The sequence below is a fragment of the Mustela nigripes genome, chromosome 17 (genome assembly GCF_022355385.1).
Source record: "Mustela nigripes isolate SB6536 chromosome 17, MUSNIG.SB6536, whole genome shotgun sequence".
Taxonomy (NCBI): Eukaryota; Metazoa; Chordata; class Mammalia; order Carnivora; family Mustelidae; genus Mustela; species Mustela nigripes.
The window spans coordinates 30523843-30543490 of NC_081573.1; the positions used below are offsets into that span (position 1 = coordinate 30523843).

At 43.1% G+C, this 19648-nt stretch overlaps 1 protein-coding gene across 3 annotated transcripts in view; it reads left to right on the forward strand.

The window, feature by feature from the left end:
- The window catches only part of FTO (FTO alpha-ketoglutarate dependent dioxygenase), a 373847-nt gene that overhangs the window by 106445 nt on the left and 247754 nt on the right, over positions 1-19648 (forward strand). For all 3 annotated transcript variants that reach the window (XM_059382693.1, XM_059382691.1, XM_059382694.1), the window contains 2 exons: positions 1016-1093; positions 15010-15637. In XM_059382693.1, the coding sequence (XP_059238676.1) occupies positions 1016-1093; positions 15010-15637 (706 nt within the window). The remainder of the gene's footprint in view (positions 1-1015; positions 1094-15009; positions 15638-19648) is intronic.

Genomic DNA, 19648 nt, shown 5'->3' on the forward strand with positions numbered 1-19648 from the left:
TTATTTGAAAATCAGTTGTTTCCACCTTTTCTGTCTTTTCCCCCTTTGAGAAATTTTCTGTGGTATATAGATAATTCCTCTACGAGTGTGTGTCTTCATACACATACACACACATAATGCCATGTATATGCTAGGTGGACTCTTTCACTCTCTCTCTGTCGTGAGTACAGACACACACACACACACACACACACACACACACATGCGCGCGCGCACGCGCGTTAGGTATTCTTTGAAAAAAAATCCCTCCGAAGGAGGATATCACCTTATATATATTCGATTCTTTATGAAATAACTTCATAATATGGGGTCCTCTCTTAGTCACTTTGTTTGAACAGCATGGTACTGTTCTGGGAGACTTGGAAATGGCCTCAGACAGTGCTAGCGGTGGATGTTTGAAAACGTTTCTTCATAAAATTGGAAAAGAAAAGAAGCGAAGATGCTTAACATGGATTTAGCACTTATTCTAGAAATGAAAGATCACGTTAAAAAAGTAACATGTAAGTGGATACTATATCAAATAAACATTTATAGGATGAATAAATCTTCCAAATATCCTGACATTGTGTAAATGGATACTGTGGTTTGATTTGCTATCTCCAGTGTTCGAGTGATAGAAGCATTCAGAAACTGCTGTGTCTCAAGAAGACTATACAGACAGGAAGGTTGCTCTGAAAAACTGTATAAGGTTTCTCAAAGAGTAATTCTAGTGATGAAAAAGACCCTGGTGTCAAAGAAACATGTCAACATTGGTGAATCAAACTGTTCATGGAATATGAGAGTGAATAAAACCATTATTTCTGAATTAATGCTTTATACAATGTGTAATTTAAATGTATATAATTAAATTAATACATTTTATAATAGGCATTTGGCTAATTTCTATCTCTAAAAGTTTCTACCTTCAGGTTGGCTAAGTTTGTCTTGATACTGTCTTACTGGAAAAATTAGGGGTTGTCTTATATTCTGATGACTTTATATTCAGTCACCTATATTCATAATTATTTCTAAACAGAAACTGAGGCTCCTGGAAGAGCTTGAAGATACGTGGCTTCCTTATCTGACCCCCAAGGATGATGAATTCTATCAGCAGGTAAGATCTTTTCATATTTGTATCAATTCGTATTGATTTGTTCTGATCTGTGAAGCAGCTGTGGTCTGGAGAGGTTAAATGAGAATGAAATGGTCTGATTTGGGCTTCCAGTTCACTCTTCACATCCCAGTTTCTTCCGATCTGTTTTCTGCTGTAAACTTAGGGCTTTGGCACAGCAGACTACCTTCTTTGTCCCCAAACTTTCCATGCTTGCTTCTACTTCCTTACCCCCACTCCGTTCTGTTTCTTTTGCACAGAATATCCTTTTGCCCCTTCCCTCATTGCCAGATGGCTAAGGCTTCACTTACACATTACCTTCTTTGTGAAAGTTTCCTTAACTTACTTTACCTAAAGTAGAATCGGCCACACTCTCTTCTGTGCTACTTGGACCTTGTAAATACCTCTGTCATGACTATCACATTGTATTGCAGTTATGGCGTTCGAAGTCTCTTTCCCTGAAGTAGTGGTAAAAACCTCAACAAACTGATTGTAGCAAAAGGGGAATTTTATTGACTTCCTTTAACTTAGATATCTAGGAGTACAGGGCTGAGTCCAACTTCTCAAAGGATATCATCTGGATCCCTGCTTTTCTCTGTGTTGTGGTTTGGCTCTCCCCTGTGTGACTCCATGCTGGCTAGGCTCTGACCTGCTAGCGTACCTAGGAGGAGTCTGACAGCCCAAGGGGTATGTGGTCTTAAGCACATGGGATCTTGGAAGAAGGTAGCCATTTCTTTTTTTCTGGTTCCATCTGATTTTCCTGGGAGTGATCTTTGGTTAGAATCCTGTGCCTATTCCTGAACCAGTCATTGCGTTCAGGAGTGTGAGATAGACTCCCATTTGCCCAGTCTCGTTCATGCACCCCCTTGTGGAGCTAAGTTCGGGTAGGACCATGTCCACTCAAACTGCATGGACTGTGAGTTGGATATGGATGGTTCCCCACAGGGAAATTGGAGTCCAGGGACGGAGGGGAAGGCATGTTGGGTGGGCACTAATAGTCCACATTCATCTATTCTTTCCTACCAGAATGTAAGCTCTTGGGGATAAGAATTGCGCCCCTCATCTTTGTTTCTCCAGCACCTAGCAGGCACTTGTATATGATGATTCTCGGTAACCGTGGGAGGGAGACAGGAACGAAGAAGTTCATTCATCTAGCATTCAGGTCCCTGGACCTCCAGTTTACTCTCAGTTCCAGGACGCGTCTTTCACTGGATCAGTCCTTTTCTGGATTGCTCTGGTTTCTCCTTTTTGTCCCTCTTTCTTAATCCTTAGAGCTATAGCCCATTTTCCAACCAAGACATAAATCTGACCATGTCACCCCCCTGCTTCAAACCCGGCAGGGGCTGCTCCTTGCCTGGCTCTTGCCTTTCTAGTCTTATGTCCCCAACTCTTTCATCTTGTTACCTGCACTGGTCTTTGGCAGGAGCTCAGACTAGCCAGGCAGTCTCCTATTTTGGGCCTTCATGCTATATCCTCTGCTGCCTCGCCTCCTCCCTCCCTTGGTGAACTGTTACCCGCGAGCAATGTGTCACCTCTTGTAGGATGTCCCTGACACCTCCGCAGTGTGGAGACTTGTCTCTGCTCCCTCTTGTGTGCATCCGTAGCACTTTACATGCGCCTTTATTATCTCTGTGATTTTATTTTTACGTTTGTCTCCCCCATGCTCTGTGCTTTGTTTAGCGCCTGGCAGGTAGGTGGCTGGTGGGTGTTGCATTAATTTCCTTGGATGGGTGCGTGAATTAATGCATACATTTGTTAATTTAAAAACCAAGTTATGTAATAATGTTTTGTATGCTTTTAATTTTGATTTTATACACACATCCCTCTTCCCCAGGGAGGTGGCATCGGGCAAGGTTTGCAGGGTATATACAGAAATGTCGTATGCCCGCATGGTAGGGTTTTCTCTTTTGAGCTTTTCTGTTTTTCCAAATTGTCTTAAATGAACATGTATTCTTGGTAGTCAGAAAAACAAAACAAAAACAGTTATCTGAAGGACCCTTAAATAAGCCCACAAAATATGATCAGTTCTTAAATCCTTATTACTATTTTTATAGATAGAAGCCATCTGGTACGTGGTTGCACACACCGTTGTAAAGCAGCTTCTGAGCCTTTTGGCTTTGGTAGGGTGCAAGTAGTGGTAGTACATGAAGAATTAAACACAGAGGTTATCAGCCACCGTGCGCTGAGCCAGTCCTACACCGGGGGATAGAAGCAAACTCAAAGGCCAACAACAACTATCAAGGCTGTTCTTTTACCTTTCCAAGACCCACAACAAGTCTGATACCAGTATCTAATCCCTTTAAGTGCGCCTTGTAATAAGGGTTAGTGTTTCAAGAGACCTTTAGTAAAGGAAATCTATTCTCTTGAAAGACAAAGTGAAAATACTTTTTTAATGACATGAATAAATAGAAAGTTTGGATTGACTCGGGGTCCCTTAAACAGGCCCTGGCCACAGGAATGCCCATCCAGCTGCCAGGCACGAAAGCAAGACTTTTTCGCAGCTTCCTTTTTGGGTGTGTGTCGACCCTTACAGTGTGGAGTTCAGTCCTCGCAACTCGCTTGTGCATTTATGCCACAAATGTTCATTCGGTCACTGCTCTTCTTTAGGCTTTCAGTGTTCGAGGTAGGTATGATCTTCCTCTTCTAGAAATTTCTTTTAGATCCACACAAAGCTCTGTGTCTGAGCAGCAGAGGTGGCCCAAGCCCACCTCTGCTTGTCCAAGCAGGGACTCTGAAGGCCCCTGCTCTTTCTGCTCTGTTGTGTGCCTCCCAGAATACCGTGCTCAAATTCAGAACACCTTCAGAGGCATTTTTTGGTTTCATCTGATAAGACCATGGAGAAAATAATGAAACAACAACAAACCCGAAATAGAAAGTAGAGAGAACTTCTGTATGTTCACCACAGAGCACAAAGAAATGAGGAACTTATAGATCTGGGCTTCCAGATCTATAAGTGCTACCTCTCGCATCCAGAGAAAACGCCTCTCTCCTCAGTATGCCCCCTTGCTTTCGATTACTGTGTACTTTCCACGCACTGTGTTGTTCTGGCACTGCTCGCTTTTGTAGATGCTTGTAAGAAGAATGTTCTGGACGTAGGGAAGAGCAGAGCCCCGGAGGTATCTGAAGAGGAGCCCCCAAGGCCAACACGCCTGGAGCAAAGCGAGAGAGTTGAGAACAGAAGGGATGAGGTCAGAGAGCTGTGGCCCGATGATAATGGGAACTTGCTGTCTTTGCCTAGTATGTCGGCTGTGACTCTGAATGACACGAGAAGCTGTGAGACGGTTTGGAGCACAGGTGTGACAAGTTCTGAGTCACATTTTGGTGAGGATCCATTTTCTAGGATCTCCTGCTGTTCATTCTCTTCTCCAGGGGCAACCTTCCTTGTGCTGTTTACTGAATAAGAAATCCTGCTGTCTTCCCCTTCCATTGCTTCATCCCTCATTCAGGTGCCGGACCCTGGCAGGTCTGCCTTTTCATAAGCCCTCAGAGTGTTTGTTTCTTCTTTTCATTCAGGCCCTCATTTATCATCTTAGACCAGCACAGTTTTCCTGTTCTACCTGGTGGTCCTTGTGCCCTCTCCATTACCATCAATATTGTGTTCCTCTTAATTTGTTTGACTTGTCACTCCTTACTTTATAAATTTTGCTCAGTCCCTCTTGCCTGTAAGGTAGAGTTCACCCTCCTCAACGTGACCTCTAAGGCCACTGACCGTGTGACCCTAGACTACCTCTCTGTCTCATCTCTACCCATTGCCTAACATGGAGAGCGACCATAGACTATCCTGCGGAGTCTCTTGCTACATCCTGGGTCTGCTCCTATCTTTCATCCTTCCATGCCTTTGTGCATGTTATTGCCTGGGCATGGAGCACCCTCGTCCCCTCTTCTGTCTGGCCAGCATCTACTCACCCTTGAAGACATTGCTGATATATGACCACTTTGGTGAAGATACTGGCAAATGCCACCTGTTTTATTTTCAGAATATATTCAAAATGCAGCCACCTTCCTGCACCTCTGGCATCTACCCTGTGGCCAGAGCTCCCATCGTCTCTTCCTGAGATGTTTGCAAAGCCTTCTGTCTGTTTCCCCACAGTGTCTGTTGCAGTGCTCTTTCTGAAACCTTCATCAGCTTATTCTTCTTTATTGCTCAAAAGGGCTTCCCATCGTGTTCAGAGTAAAAGCCGAGGACTTCCATTTACCCACAAAGCACAGGAAGAGCTGGTTCCCCACTGCTTCTCCCAGCTCGCTCCCTGCCTTTGTCGCACCTCCTCTCGCCACCCTGAGCAGCAGGCAAGCACACTGCTGCCCCCCCCACCCCTCCCCACCCCCCCTCCACCCCGGTCCTTTGCACTGAATGTTCCCTTTGCCTGGGACTCTCCCCTGCCCAAGGTATCCGCGGGGCTTTTGTATCTTCATTTCTTGAATTTCTCTGCTTGGAAGTCATCTTATCAAAGGCCCTCTCCGACTAGCCCGTGTGAAGCGGGAACATCACCGCTGGCATTCTTATGCTACCTATCTGGGATTTCTTATATTCCATAACCCTTTTCATAATCTAAAGACTATTTTACTAAATAAATAAGTCGATAATAAATTTATAAAATACTATGGATTTGATGAGCCCAATATATCCTATATATTTTTATACCATATACATGAATATGAGCTCCTGGAGAGCATATCAGAGTTTCGTTCTCTTCTGTGTTTGCAGCGCCTCATGCTTTGCAAATAGTATATGCTTAATAAATACATATTGAATACATGAGAATTTTCCAGATTCCCTCCTGCTCCTTTATTCCCTACTCCCACAATAGTGTTTTCATACTTCCCTCATGATAAGTCTTTCTTTAGCTACTGGTTTTAAATTTTATTTGTACTGTTAAATTATGAGATGCCTTGAAACAGGAGCTAACTTGTTTTTAAACATTGTATTTATGGCACTTAATGCAGTATCTCATAGGGAACAGATATTCAGTACATTTTAAATAAACAAAAAAATGAACCACTGGATTGGGGCACCTGTGGAGCTCAGTCGGTTAAGTGTCCAGACTCTCGATTTCAGCTTTGGTCTAGATCTCAGGGTCATGAGCTCAACCCCCCCACATTGGGCTCCATGCTGGGGATCAAGCCTACTTTAAAAAAACAAAACAAAACAAAACTGCTGAGTGAGACAGACATCTGTGGGTCACTTTGTAGCAAACTACATGTTATCCCAAGACTCAGCTGTGGTAGCTGTAGCAGGGTGGGTAGAGTGACCTCAGACTGGAGAGCCTGCTTTGGAGACAGCTTGGCATCAGGCAGCAAATGTTGGCTGGTTAGGCCAGATGTATCCAGCCCACTTGTCTTGGGATGGCTACCAAGACATAAGCATGTTACAATGAAAATTGTATAGAAAATGTTATGACTGTTAATGTATACATTTACCAGCGAAATCTATTAACAGCCAGACTAGAAATAGAGTCCCTTGATATCACAACACTTTGTTTGTTTTTTGTTTACTTACATTAACATATAATATATTATTTGCCTCAGAGGTACAGGTCCATGAATCATCAGGCTTCACAGCATTCACAACACTGTGAAATGTACACAAGTACATTTCCCAAGTCAGTTGAAGATTTTAAATTTAATTTCACTCTACTGAGAGTTGAGTTCCACTGGTCTCATTTAGATGAGTCCTGTATAACTGGTCTCTTATCCATTTAGCAACATGTCTATCCTCTCTGTATGGTGAAATTCTTTCAGAACCATCCCTTGATATGACAGCAGAAGCAGTAGAATTTTTATATAATGGCTTAACATAGGTGGAAAATAAAGCTTATTCTCCAGAAAACCTAGCATTCCACATGTTTTGGCCATCGAGAAAGGCCTGGCGTGTTGGTGGTTTGTATCTAAAATACCTTTCCAACTGCTTATTAAAAATTTTCATTTAGATCATGAAACCTTTTGTAGATCTCAAAAGATATATTAGGTGACCAGACAACTATTAATACAATTGCATGACTCTATACTTGGCAAAACTTGAATGGAATTCAACAACAAAAAAATTCTGACATATTAGAAAATCTGCCAGCAGCCGTTCCAATTTCTTGTATGATATCTGCTGTTTTAAATGTACCTGTCTAAAATGGAAAGGGAACTTACTTGTTTGCCAGAATGAATTAATATTCAATTATTTAACGTTCAGCTCTTTTCCAGAGTTACTTGTAGTTCTCTTTAAAGAAGTACTACATGGTACTTTTAGGGATCAGGCATTAGTCTAATTACTTGCTAAATAATTAGAGTGGGCATTTAGGATGGAGGATTTTCTTTTTCTTTTCTTTTCTTTTTTTTTGAGATAGTGACCAAATTCACCAGTTCTTATTATTTGTATTTCTTGTGTTAAAATCATAATTTCCTAGAGCATTCAGCAGCATTAAAAATGAGATTTAAATTAGAACCAGAAGTTAATATTGAAACATTTTGAAAATTCAGGGTCATCGAAAAGAATCTCCTGGCAAATGTAAGAAATGTAATGGAAATTAAGAAGTTTTGAATGCAACATCTTTTCCCTGACTTTCTTTCTTTTTTCCCCCTGATTTTCTAATTTAAAAAGCTTTTTATATTTACTTCAGCACATTTGAAAAATACATAGATGGCTAAAAAAGAAAATTAAAATTATGCCCAAGTTTGCCACCCAGAGATAACCACTATAAACTCATGACCATATTTTTTCCCCCCAGTTTTCTTTTCTGTATTTATCTGCAATTTGTTTTCACTTCAAGCTGAGATCCTGTTGTCTCAATATCTGGTTACTAATTTCTTGTTTAGTAGTACTTCGTTATTTACATTTTTCACAGAACAGTGCATAAATTTTTCTAAAGTTTGTTACTTTAGTATTCCATCCCATGAATGTACCATTTTACCTCTAATCCCCTGTTGGACATTTCTGTGGTTTTTAGCTCTTAATTATTATAAAAAAAAGTATGACGAATGTCCTTGTAATCTTGGTACATTTCTCTATTTCCCTGTGATAAATTCTTAGAAGTAGGATAACTGGATTGAAAGATATGCGCATACTTAGGTTCTGGTGAATTTTGTCCAACTAGCCGTAAGCCAGGTTGCAATAATTTGCATTCCTAATTGTAGACTATCAGAATATTTGATTTTGCCTCACCAGCAATGTGTATTACTATGATAAAATTTTATTTTTTGCAAATTTTATAGGCAGACTAAATTAAATGCAATTTAATACCAATTATGTTAATTTACATTTTTTCCTGACTTCAGTGCAGTACATTTTTTCTATATTTAGGAGTCTTCTCCGTTAATTTATGTGAATTTCTCTATTGATATGTATTATGTATGTGTGTGTATACATATATATATTTATCTATTTATATATATATTTAAATTTGGAAAGGTTCTTTATTAAGAATATTAAGACCATTTTTGCCATCTAAATTGCAAATAGTTTTTTCCAGTTAGTGTTTGCCTTCTTATTTTATAATTCTTTTTATGCAAAAGTTTAAAATTTTGTACATTCAAATGTATCAATCTTTTAAAAACAGTTTAGTGGTGAGCTGTCTTTATGTACAGTTTACATACCATAAAATTCACCTTTTAAGATTATACAGTTCAGTAGTTTTTGGTAAATTTGTAGAGTTGTGCAACCACCACCACAGTAGTTTTAGAATATTTCCAAACCCCCAAAAGATCCCTCCTGCCTCTTTTGCATTTGTTGGCTTTCTTTCCCATTCCCAGCCCAGACCCTCACTAATCTGTTTTCTATCAATCTTAGATACTTTTTTATTCTCTTACTCTTAGAAACAAGTCTGAGCATTTATATTTGGGCCAGCCAAGGGCTTGGGGATATAGTGAAGAATAAAATTGCTACCATGTCCTCCTTCTGGGAGATTCAGTCTTGTGGGACAGATGATTAAACAAATAATAGTTCAAAGAAATATGTACTTACAGATTGAGAAGTGCTGTGAAAGAGAAATGAGACGTGTGTGATGCATGATAATGGGGGATACGTATTTGAGGAGGGCAGTGCAGGGAAGGATTCTTTGAGAAAGCGGCCCGGAGGATGAGAAGGGCCTGGCAGGTATAGATTTGGGAGGAAGAGCCTGTCCTGAAAGGAGAGGTGCTGAATGCTGGCCTCTTGAGGCCTGTGGGAAAAGAGGCCCTTGTGGTCAGAGGGGAAGGCACTTCAAAGATCAGTTAAAAAAAAACAGGGAGGGCGGGGATACTTTCCCATGTCATTATTATTGTTTTATTTTTAGAATGTTCTTTTTAATGTCAAGGTATTTACATGTGATGCTCATACGGCTATGTGAATTTCCCAGGTCCTTCGAGTTGTTATTCCCCTGTGTTAAATCCATCTACCACAGTCTCCTGCCCCTCTGTATAGGGAATGATGACTGTAAGCTGTGTGTAGGAGTGTGTGTGTGTGTGTGTGTGTGTGTGTGTGCGCGTGTGTGTGTCTATCTGTATTATCTCCAGTCTTCCTCTTTTCAGTCCCAGAGGGAGTGCATTCCCAAATAAAGTTCTTGGGAATTATCTTACTTTTCATTAATATTTTATACTGAGGATTATTTAAAGAACCCCAGAATCGTTAAGGAAGTATGGAGACATTTTCTTCTTAACCACTGCCGTCGGTTAGACGTGCTTTAGGTGTGCTGAGGCCTCAGGGACTTGCTCAGAGAATAACCAGTTTAGTGATAGAATTAGAGTTACTGCTCATGGCTCCAGAATATTCCATTGCTGCTAAATAGATGACATTGCTCTCTTCATGAGCGGCATAAACAGGAAGTAGGATATTTCTCTTTTTATTTTTCAAATGGGATAAACGAGTATAGAAGCTATAAATCCTAAATGCTTCCCTGACAGTCCCAATGGCCATTCATAGTGGTGTGCCGCATAACTCTCCTCTCTGTCACTTTAAATTTATGATCACACATCTCAGATAGTCACTCTGAGAAGCAAGGCAATCCTACTGCGCTTTCCTAGTAAGATCATTTTTCCATATGCAGCCTTGATGACTTCATTTTTCTTCCGCGTGCATAGACGTCCCGCGTCCTTTCTATTTCCTGCATTCTGGAGCAGGCAGAATGGGCTAGATAATGCTGTAGTAACAGACATCCCTCAAATCTTCCCCCTGCGCTATTTTTTCCTCATTCTACATATCATTTGTGGGTTGGCAGAGAATCGCCACCCATGAAAGTAGTAACTTGGAGATCTATGTAGCTACCAGCTGGTGACTAGCCAAGAAGAGCGTTTCAGAGGGTGTGGTACTGGCAACGAAGCGATAGCCATCATTTTTCTGGACACAAATAGTCACATGTTTCATCCAACATGAGGGGGCTAGGAAGCATAATTCCCCACATTGCGTCCAAAAAGCTGAGTGATGGCAGAGGAGTCCAGAACTGTCTGGCAAGCAGTTCATGTGACCAGCACACATTCTTAGCTAGTGATTTGTTTTGCATTTTCACTGCGAAAAATTGGAGTGCTCCTCTCTCTATCCCTCTAAAAACTCCCTGAAACTTTTACCTGTTTGCCTATTACCAAGTTTACAGTCCTCTGTGAATTTAGATGTTAAGTAATTTATTTATTTATATTTATTTATTTTTTAAAAAGATTTTTATTTATTTATTTTACAGAGAGATATCACAAGTAGACCGAGAGGCTGGCAGAGAGAGAGGGGGAAGCAGGCTCCCTGCTGAGCAGAGAGCCCAATGCGGGGCTCGATCCTAGGATTGAGATCATGACCTGAGCCGAAGGCAGAGGCTTACTTAACCCGCTGAACCACCCCTCTCCTTCCAGTTTATTCCAATGTAGGAAATATCTTTCTTCTGATCCAAATGGTTTTTGGTCATATAGTCCTGTCAGTAACAAATGTGAAGCATATACAGTGGTATCCTACTAAGTGTTTAAAAATGGGCTGTTTGGGAAGAAATAAACCAGCCTCGATTTTGAGTGTTTCCTGATGTCTGTGATGTAAATACTTCTTCATGGCCGATTTCAGGCTACCGTCTTCACATCACTGAATGTAGATGGGAAGAAATGTACACAGCAGGTTTCCCAAGGGGATATGAAGTGACTCCAGCACTCTACCGATAGTTCTCCATAAAATAGATGGATTATCTGTTTCCTTGTGTCTGTTTTATAATTGACATGTGTATGTGTCTGTATATATTAAATGTGTGTATGTGTGTGTATATATCGCACATATATGTACACATATTTTAGTAAAGCTTGATTTTTTTTTCTTTAGGTCAAAAACAAAACAGTTCTGCTATCTTCTCCCCACCACCTCTGGTGGGTGGTCACACGAACCCCACATGATTTATTCACATACTTGCCTTGGGAGACTCCTGCTTTGGCCGCTCAAGGATTTTGCTCCTGTAGTTCATGACCCCGTGTCCTACAGCATCCTCCTCTTCCCAAGAATATCCTGGCAGGCTCTGTTGTGTCCCCCCTCCCCCCATCTTCCAGCGCTGAAGATGGTCCCCCAATCCGGTATCGGCCTTCATCGACAGCTGCGTTTTTCTGTTCCCCTTTGGAGCGTGACGCCCGAGACAGACATTCAGAACACGGCGCCTCTGCTGCTGCTCTGTCATGCCGTCTGCAGCTGACTCTCATCTGAGACTCTCATCGCCCCCACTCTGCTGAAATGGCTCTTGTCATGGTCATCAGTGATGTCCACGCTGCCACATCTCGGGGAGCGTGTCTGTCCTCATCTCACGTGGCCTCCCAGGGGCGGTCGCCTACTCCATCCTTCTTGAAGTGCCCCTGTCTTGTGACTCCTGCATTAGTACTCTCCTAGTTTTCTCCCTCAGAGATCTCTTTGCTCCTTTCCTCTGTGACTCAGGAAATGGCCGTCGGCCCCCTTCTGGGTTCACACGATTTCCCTGGGAGGGCCCATTCATTTTTAGGTCTTTAAAAACCACAGCTGTGTGGGGCGCTTGGGTGGCTCAGTGTGTTAATAAGCCTCTGCCTCCGGCTCAGGTCACCATCTCAGGGTCCTGGGATTGAGCCTCACGTCGGGCTCTCTGTTCAGCAGGGAGACTCTTTGCCCCCCTCGTTGGGCTCCCCCTTCTGCCTGCCTCTCTGCCTGCTTGTCATCTCTCTCTCTCCATCAAATAAATAAATAAATAAAATCTTTCAAAAACAAAAACATACAAACCCACAGGTGTGCTGACACCTGCCACCTGGATTTCCAGGTGTGTCTGTGCAGTGCCTCCTCCACCTCCCGCTGTGCTTCCACCTGAAGATTTCGTAGGTATTTTAATGGTTACAGCTCCAAAATGGAGCTCCTCATTCCTTCCAATTCTTCCACTAGCAGCCCTGTTTTATCCTAGTCTTTCTTATTTAAAAAAAAAAAAAATGGAGGAGTGCTTGGGTGGCGCAGTTGGTTAAGTGTCCAGCTCTTGGTTTTGGCTCTGGTCATGATCTCGGACTCTGCACTTAGCATGGAGTTTGCTTGAGACCCTCACCCTCTGCCCCTCCTCCTCGTGCATCCACACATTCTCTCTCTCTCTCTCCAATAGATAGATAAATCTCAAAAAAAAAAATGGTAAGCTGTTTATTCAGTTATTAAATCCAAAAACCTGAGAGTCATCCAGAACTGCTTTCTTTTCTTTGCCTTCACGTTGAGTGAAGCACTCAAGTTAAGCGGTTAAGCACTGCCTGTGCTCTGCCTATAAAATACGTATTTCACCTTTCCATTTATCTCTGTCTCAGATATGGACCATTGTCGCTTTTCTTCTCAGAGATTCTAATAGCACCTGACAGGATTTCTGCTTTCACATTTGGCTCTTTCCAGTCTGTGCCCGGTATCGTAACTTAAGAGTGATTTTTATAAAATGTAAATCGAGGGGCGCCTGGGTGGCTCAGTGGGTTAAGCCGCTGCCTTCGGCTCAGGTCATGATCTCAGGGTCCTGGGATCGAGTCCCGCATGGGGCTCTCTGCTCAGCAGGGAGCCTGCTTCCCTCTCTCTCTCTCTGCCTGCCTCTCTGCCTACTTGTGATCTCTGTCAAATAAACAAATAAAATCTTTAAAAAAAAAAATGTAAATCGAATTACTCTTCTCCCCTTGGTTCCTGTAGCACACTTCGAGTCAATTCCCGATTCCCTGCTTTGACCTGCCAGGCTCTGTGTGGTCCAGCTCTGCCTTCCCTTCAACCTCACTACGTGTCACTCTGCCTTTGGCTCTTTTGCTCTAGTAAAATAGGCCTTCTTTATGTTTCTAGAATAGTCTGGTCTCTCTCCTCAGCCCCTTTGTGGTTTTTTTGTCCCTTTCCCAGGAAACTTTCTCCCCAGCTTGTCACATGGCTAGCACCTCCTTTTCCTGAAGATCCCAGCTTAAATGCCAAGTCCTTAGAGAGTCTTCCCTCATCTGTGACATATTTCTTGCTGGTTTGTTTCTGTCCTAGTACTTAATGCAATTTGAGATCGCTTTTCCTTATTTATTACCTGATCTGGTAGAAGGCTCTGTGAGGGCAGGAACCTTATCTCTGTCTCATGTTTGGTGGGTACTCTGGAGACATACATTGAATGGAAAATAAATGTATGGAGGAATAAATAGTCTTGCCTTGTTTATCATATAAACGGTAATCATTGAATGAAGATATAGAAGGAACGAGTCTTAAAAAATGGTGGGCTGTACAGGACTGTGGAGGTACCGATCAGATTAAACTTTACAAGGGTAAAAGGTAAAATCCTGTGCTTTGGTTAAAAAAAAAAAAAGTCCATTTCATTGTGCAGAATCAGGGAACTCTGGCTTGTCACCCGTTCATAAGTCCTAGGAGACAGAAGTGGTGGCTGAACAGGTAATGAAGAATTTATTGCCACTTTGGCAAGAAATCTGTGTTTCCATATGAGAGGAGGGACCATCTGACAGTATTCTCCTCCAGTGACACCAATAGAATGATCACAGCTTTCTCAATCGCAGTGGACCACCCCCTTTATGCACTCATTCATTCAACATTTACTGAATACATTCTGGGCACTCGTATTATTGTTGTAAGCAAAATTCTCCACGCTCTAGTGTTCATGGGATTTGGTAACTAATTCCCAATGAGAAGTGACTTCTCCTTCAGGGAAAGTATCAGAGGAGATAGAAGTTCGTTGTTGATTGGGAGGCAGGGCGATCTTGTGGTTTAGAACTCCCGCCCTGGAACCAGACTCAAGCCCAGAGGCTTCAAAGCCCAGTTCCACTGGGTACCAACACTAGACTTTGGGCAAGTGTTTACAATGTCTCCGTGCTTCCAGATTCTCCTGTAGCAACCGGAGACAGTAACAGTACCATCACACAAGGCTGTGAGTGGCAAATGAGTCCATGTGTCTAAATCAGTTAGAATAATACCTGGCCCTTAGTAAGCACTTAATAAATAGGCAGTAAGCCATTAATTAGTAAACTTGGGGTGTCTGGAGGGCCAGCGTTTGGAAGACTGATGGCAGGGAGAAGTGGCTGTAGACGGAGCCGGGCAGATCAGAGCACAAATGATTATTATTTTGTTTATAGTAAAGATGAATCCCTTGAGCTGGCACTTGAAAATGACCGCATGGTCAATGTCACATGACCTAACATGTGAGGCTGGAGAGATACGGGTCCTGTTCAGAAATGTTACCTGCCGGTTGTTTGTTTGTTTGTTTGTTTTTCTCCCCTCCGAAATGCTGACAGAGCATCACAGTTCTGGAAATGATAAACTCCCAGCACTCCATGAGCCCCTCTTTTTTTTTTTTTTCTTAAGATTTTATTTATTTATTTGACCGACAGAGATCATAGTTAGGCAGAGAGGCAGGCAGAGAGAGAGGGGGAAGCAGGCTCCCCCCAAGCATAGAGCCCGATACAGGCATGACCTGAGCTGAAGGCAGAGGCTTTCACCCACTCAGCCACCCAGGCGCCCCTGAACCCCTCTTCTTGCTTCGGTTTTGTTTCAGTGGCAGCTGAAGTACCCGAAACTGATTCTCCGCGAGGCGGGCAGCGTCCCCGAGGAGCTTCACAAGGAGGTGCAGGAAGCCTTCCTCACGCTGCACAAGCACGGCTGCTTCTTTCGGGACCTGGTCAGGATCCAGGGCAAAGACCTGCTCACGCCCGTGTCGCGCATCCTCATCGGCAACCCTGGCTATACCTACAAGTACCTCAACACCAGGCTGTTCACGGTGCCCTGGCCGGTGAAGGGCACAAGCCCCAAGTACGACGAGCTGGGCATCGGGGCCGCCTGTCAGACCTTCCTTAAGCTCAACGACTACCTGCAGACAGAGACGGTCCAGGCTTTGGAAGAACTCGCGTGCAAGGAGAAAGCCAACATCGATGCCGTGCCCGTGTGCATAGGTCCAGACTTCCCCAGGGTCGGGATGGGGTCCTTTGACGGGCAGGATGAGCTGGACATGAAGAACAGAGCCGCCTACAACGTCACTTTGTTGAATTTCATGGATCCCCAGAAAATGCCCTACCTGAAGGAGGAGCCTTACTTCGGCATGGGGAAGATGGCCGTGAGCTGGCACCACGACGAGAATCTGGTAGAACGCTCGGCGGTGGCCGTGTACAGCTACAGCTGCGAAGAAGGTACAGTGCACTCCGGGGACACGCAGCCCTGGAGGCTCCAGAGGCATGTGTGTGTGTGTGTGTGTGTGTGTGTGCACGTGTGTGTGCGTGTGTGAGAGTGTGTGTACACGTGCAAGGGTGTCGCGTGTCCTTTCTCAGTTTGCCACCCCCAGGTATCTGCAGAGTGCACGTCTTTCTCATCTAGCGCTCTTACCTCGCTCATTGCCACACTGGGCTCCCATCGAATATTTCCGAGTGTAAGCACTGCTGTCACTTCATCTTTATCATTGCCCGGGAGAGCCACGTCTTGGTTTCACACAGCTGCCTCTCCGTACAGCTCGGCGTACACTGTACAGTTGCTATAATTAACTTGCTGATAAAGGGCTGGGAAAACAAAAAATCTGTCAAATCTTTCCAGGTTCCCACAGGTGCACATTTCCAGCCTTGCCAAAATACTCTATTGTGGTTGACATCACTGTCTTGATGGGAGTGATTTGTCAAATACGGACTTGTTCTTGGCTTCACAGAGATTTGACTACTGTCCTTCCTTGCCAGAAACAGTCGAAGTGGGTTCTGTAAGCAGACAGTTGCCTGTTTTTAAGAAACGCTCCAGCCTCCGTCCCCCCCCCCCCCCCCAAATCAGCTCTGCAGTTTTAGACCTAAAAGAGGTGCTGTGGGTTAACTTGTTCTTGAAGTTTCTGAAATTTGGCCCCCTTGGAACAGAGATCAGAGGCTACCTTTTTTGTGGCGTCCTGGAACTTTTCTCCGTCTTTTGTTCCATTTCTGTGTGTTTAGGGTCTCCATTGTTTTTCAGCCCCGGGGTATAAAGAGACAGTTGAGCCAATCCAGGGCGCGCATGACCATTGCTGACTTTGTTCTTTGCCTGATCATTTGACAAAGAAATACAAGACACCAGTATTAGCTTTGTTGTCTCTTTATCTCTTCTACCTGTTTATTGAAAGATGCTTGGAAAACCAGAGTTCTAGACATCCCATCAGGGAACGAACTGGAGCTTTGGAGGGTCTGTGCCTTCCGAAAAACGTTTTTTTAATTGGAGGTCATTATCGCTTTGTATGCTTTTTGTTTATGAAAATGACTGCTTTATGAAAGGGGTTTTTAAAAAGAAGTTTTCATGATTCTCTTTACATTTCTTCCCATTTCCCCACCTCCGACATTTCCTCAGGACAGCTAAAATATCTTCTAGCTTTACCTCACGTCTTCGGCCCGGAACAAGGAACTAGTTTAGCAGTTGGAGATTTCGCCAGTTTCCCTGGCACCTCAAATAATGATGCTGACCTGAGAAAATTGCTTGAAGGGGATTTGATGCTGTCTTAATGGAAAGAACTGAGATCCTCTGATCTTTACTAAGGCGTTGCCAGGGATTTAAGAACGATCACATCCAAGAACTCTGGTGGGAAGGAACAATGGATCCCGTTTGTTAGTTTCCTTCTGAAGGAGGCAGCTCTCTGAAGCCAAGGCCGTTGAGGCCGTGGTATGTGATAGCTCAAACCATGACAAAGATGTCTTTGTGCTCCCACCTCCTCTTAGCCCTACAGTTTAATAGTCCTTTTGTACTCCCAGAGCGTGGGTGATCGAGTCTTTTTTGAAACCTAGAATATCGTTCAGAAAGGAATTTAAATTTTGAATGAATGCTTTCTGTGGTCGGGAGTAGTTAGGACTGATAAAGTATACAAGTATACATAAACACATAAAAGTTTATCCTTGCAACTGTCATCGGGAGGAGGAACTGAGGAATTAGAATCCATAAGAGCAGCAGGATTCCTTTGTTCTCTTAGAACAAATCCCAGAGAATCCCAGAACTCTATCTAATAATAGTAAGTGCAGTGCTGGGGGGGGAGGGGTCTCATTTATTGAGCACTTATTCTGTGTGGGGTGTTGATGTAAGCATTTACACGTATTAACCTGCTTTCTTTTTATAACAGCCCTGTCCATCACTACTGCTATTTCCTCATTTTACAGATGAGAGCACTGAGGCACAAAGGGATGATTAACTTTTCCATGGGTATGTAGCTAGTAATCAGCAGAGGTGGGATTCGAACCCAGACATTCTGGCTTCAGAGTTCTAACAGTTAAGGCTAACTGCCTTATGAGCAGATTTTCCTATTCTTGCAGCATGGCTCCCTCTGGCATTTGGGTTTTTAAAATACCCACTTCTGGAAAGTTGAGGGGAATGTTCTCCTTGCTCTTGCTGTAGCAGGTCGAGTATTCTCTGCCCTCTGCCTGCCACCTCTCTTCTCTCCCCCTGCAACATCTGCTTGTAGCTTCCTACACATGCTCTCGGGGTTGGAATGCATTAGATAAGCTTATTCTGTGAAATGGAACCTCTTTCTGGGTCTCCAGTTGTGTGTGTGACATTGAGTCAGATAATTTCCAAAGCAAGTGCCTTGAAACTTTTTGACAAGTGATAGGTTTACCTCCCTAGCCTCCTTGTAATCCTGCCAGAGGTATGGTAAAGGTAGCCTCGAAGAGAGCCATATGGGTTAAAAATTATGGTCGGGCTTAGGAACGGCTTAAAGCTGGCAAAGAGAATGGGAATTTCAGACCACGGTACTGTTTTCTGAGTCTCTGAACATGTTTGCCAAGCAATTGCTGAGGGAAGTTCAGTTGGCTGTTCTAGACAGTAGGGAGGCTCCCGAGGTAAACCGAATGCCCTTCTTGCCTTGAAAGGACAGGTAAAGTGTGCTCCTGTGATTGTAATTGAGCCATCAGGAAATGTGAGACCTGGAAAGAGACTTTTTGGAAATCATCTTGTTCAAGCATCTCATTTTATAGATGAAGACACTCCGGTAGGGAGAACGGCAGTGACGTGTCCAAGGTCAGGTCACGGAGTTCCCTAGGGACAAGGAAGTGTGACATGCCACAGGAGTTCACGTAACATGCATTGGGAGTTCAGAACAGACGAGATTACTTCCTGCTGAAATTAAATTCAGGTGAAGCTTAAGATCCTTCAGGACTTTGCTCTCAATACCTTTTCCCATTGAAATCTTTCTGTAGATTTATAATGAGCCAGTCATCCCTCTTTGGTTTATTTCTGTGAGTAGAGGTCATTGAGAAGTAATTTGTATAGGATACGTGTAATTATATACTAAATTCATTGGCTTCACAAGCAAAGCTAGTTAATAGATATCCCCAGTAAGAAGATTGAAATGGTACAACATTTAATCAGGAATGGCTTCAGGGAATCGTGTGTAAATTGGCAGAGTATTTGATTTTCCAGTGCTGGCTTTGCTGGCAATGCTTGTTACTCTCAGATCTTAAAAACCAAAAAACCCCAAACATATACACACACATGTGCACAAATTCTATCAGAGAAGACATGAACAACTCCTTGTTTAATGTACTCCTACACCTTATTCTCTGACTTGAATACCTTCAAAAGGACCAGGTAAATAATTACTGGTTACTGTTTTTTGTACATTTGGAAGGAAACGCTTTCTGCAACATTGTCTTTCTAGGAAAAGCAATTCTTAAGAATTTTCACTAGGGCCACGTATTGCAGATTCTTCGTATCGTTTCCCAGATTTCCCAGGGAGGGTGGAAGGAGGAAAAGGGAGAGCGGCCAGTCCATGGTTGTGAGTACGCGGTTCTCTGGTCCTGCTGAAAGCAGGGGCTTCGTAATAATTTTCTTGGATTCTAGGACTCCCATTTCATGTCTTTGACTCAGGAAAAGTCGAATTCATTTAAGGCAAAAAATTCGTTACCAGACTTTACGTTGAAATGAGTAGCTTCATCTTCCTTAGCTCATCTTTGACAGCCTGGAAGGTTAGACGGTAACTGCAGCTAGGAGTTTGGGAGCATTCGTAATTTTTTTAAAAAAAATGCTGTGATATTTAATGTTTTCCCATGATTCCCGGCATCCTTGTCTGAGGTCTCAAAGCTCGTTTGACTTTGCTTCATTGTATCATGCCATGTGCTGTTCTTTTTGTTTTGTATTTTTTAAGATTTATTTATTTATTTTAGAAAGCAAAGTCGGGAGGGGCTGAGGGAGAGGGATAGAGAGAGAAAATCTCA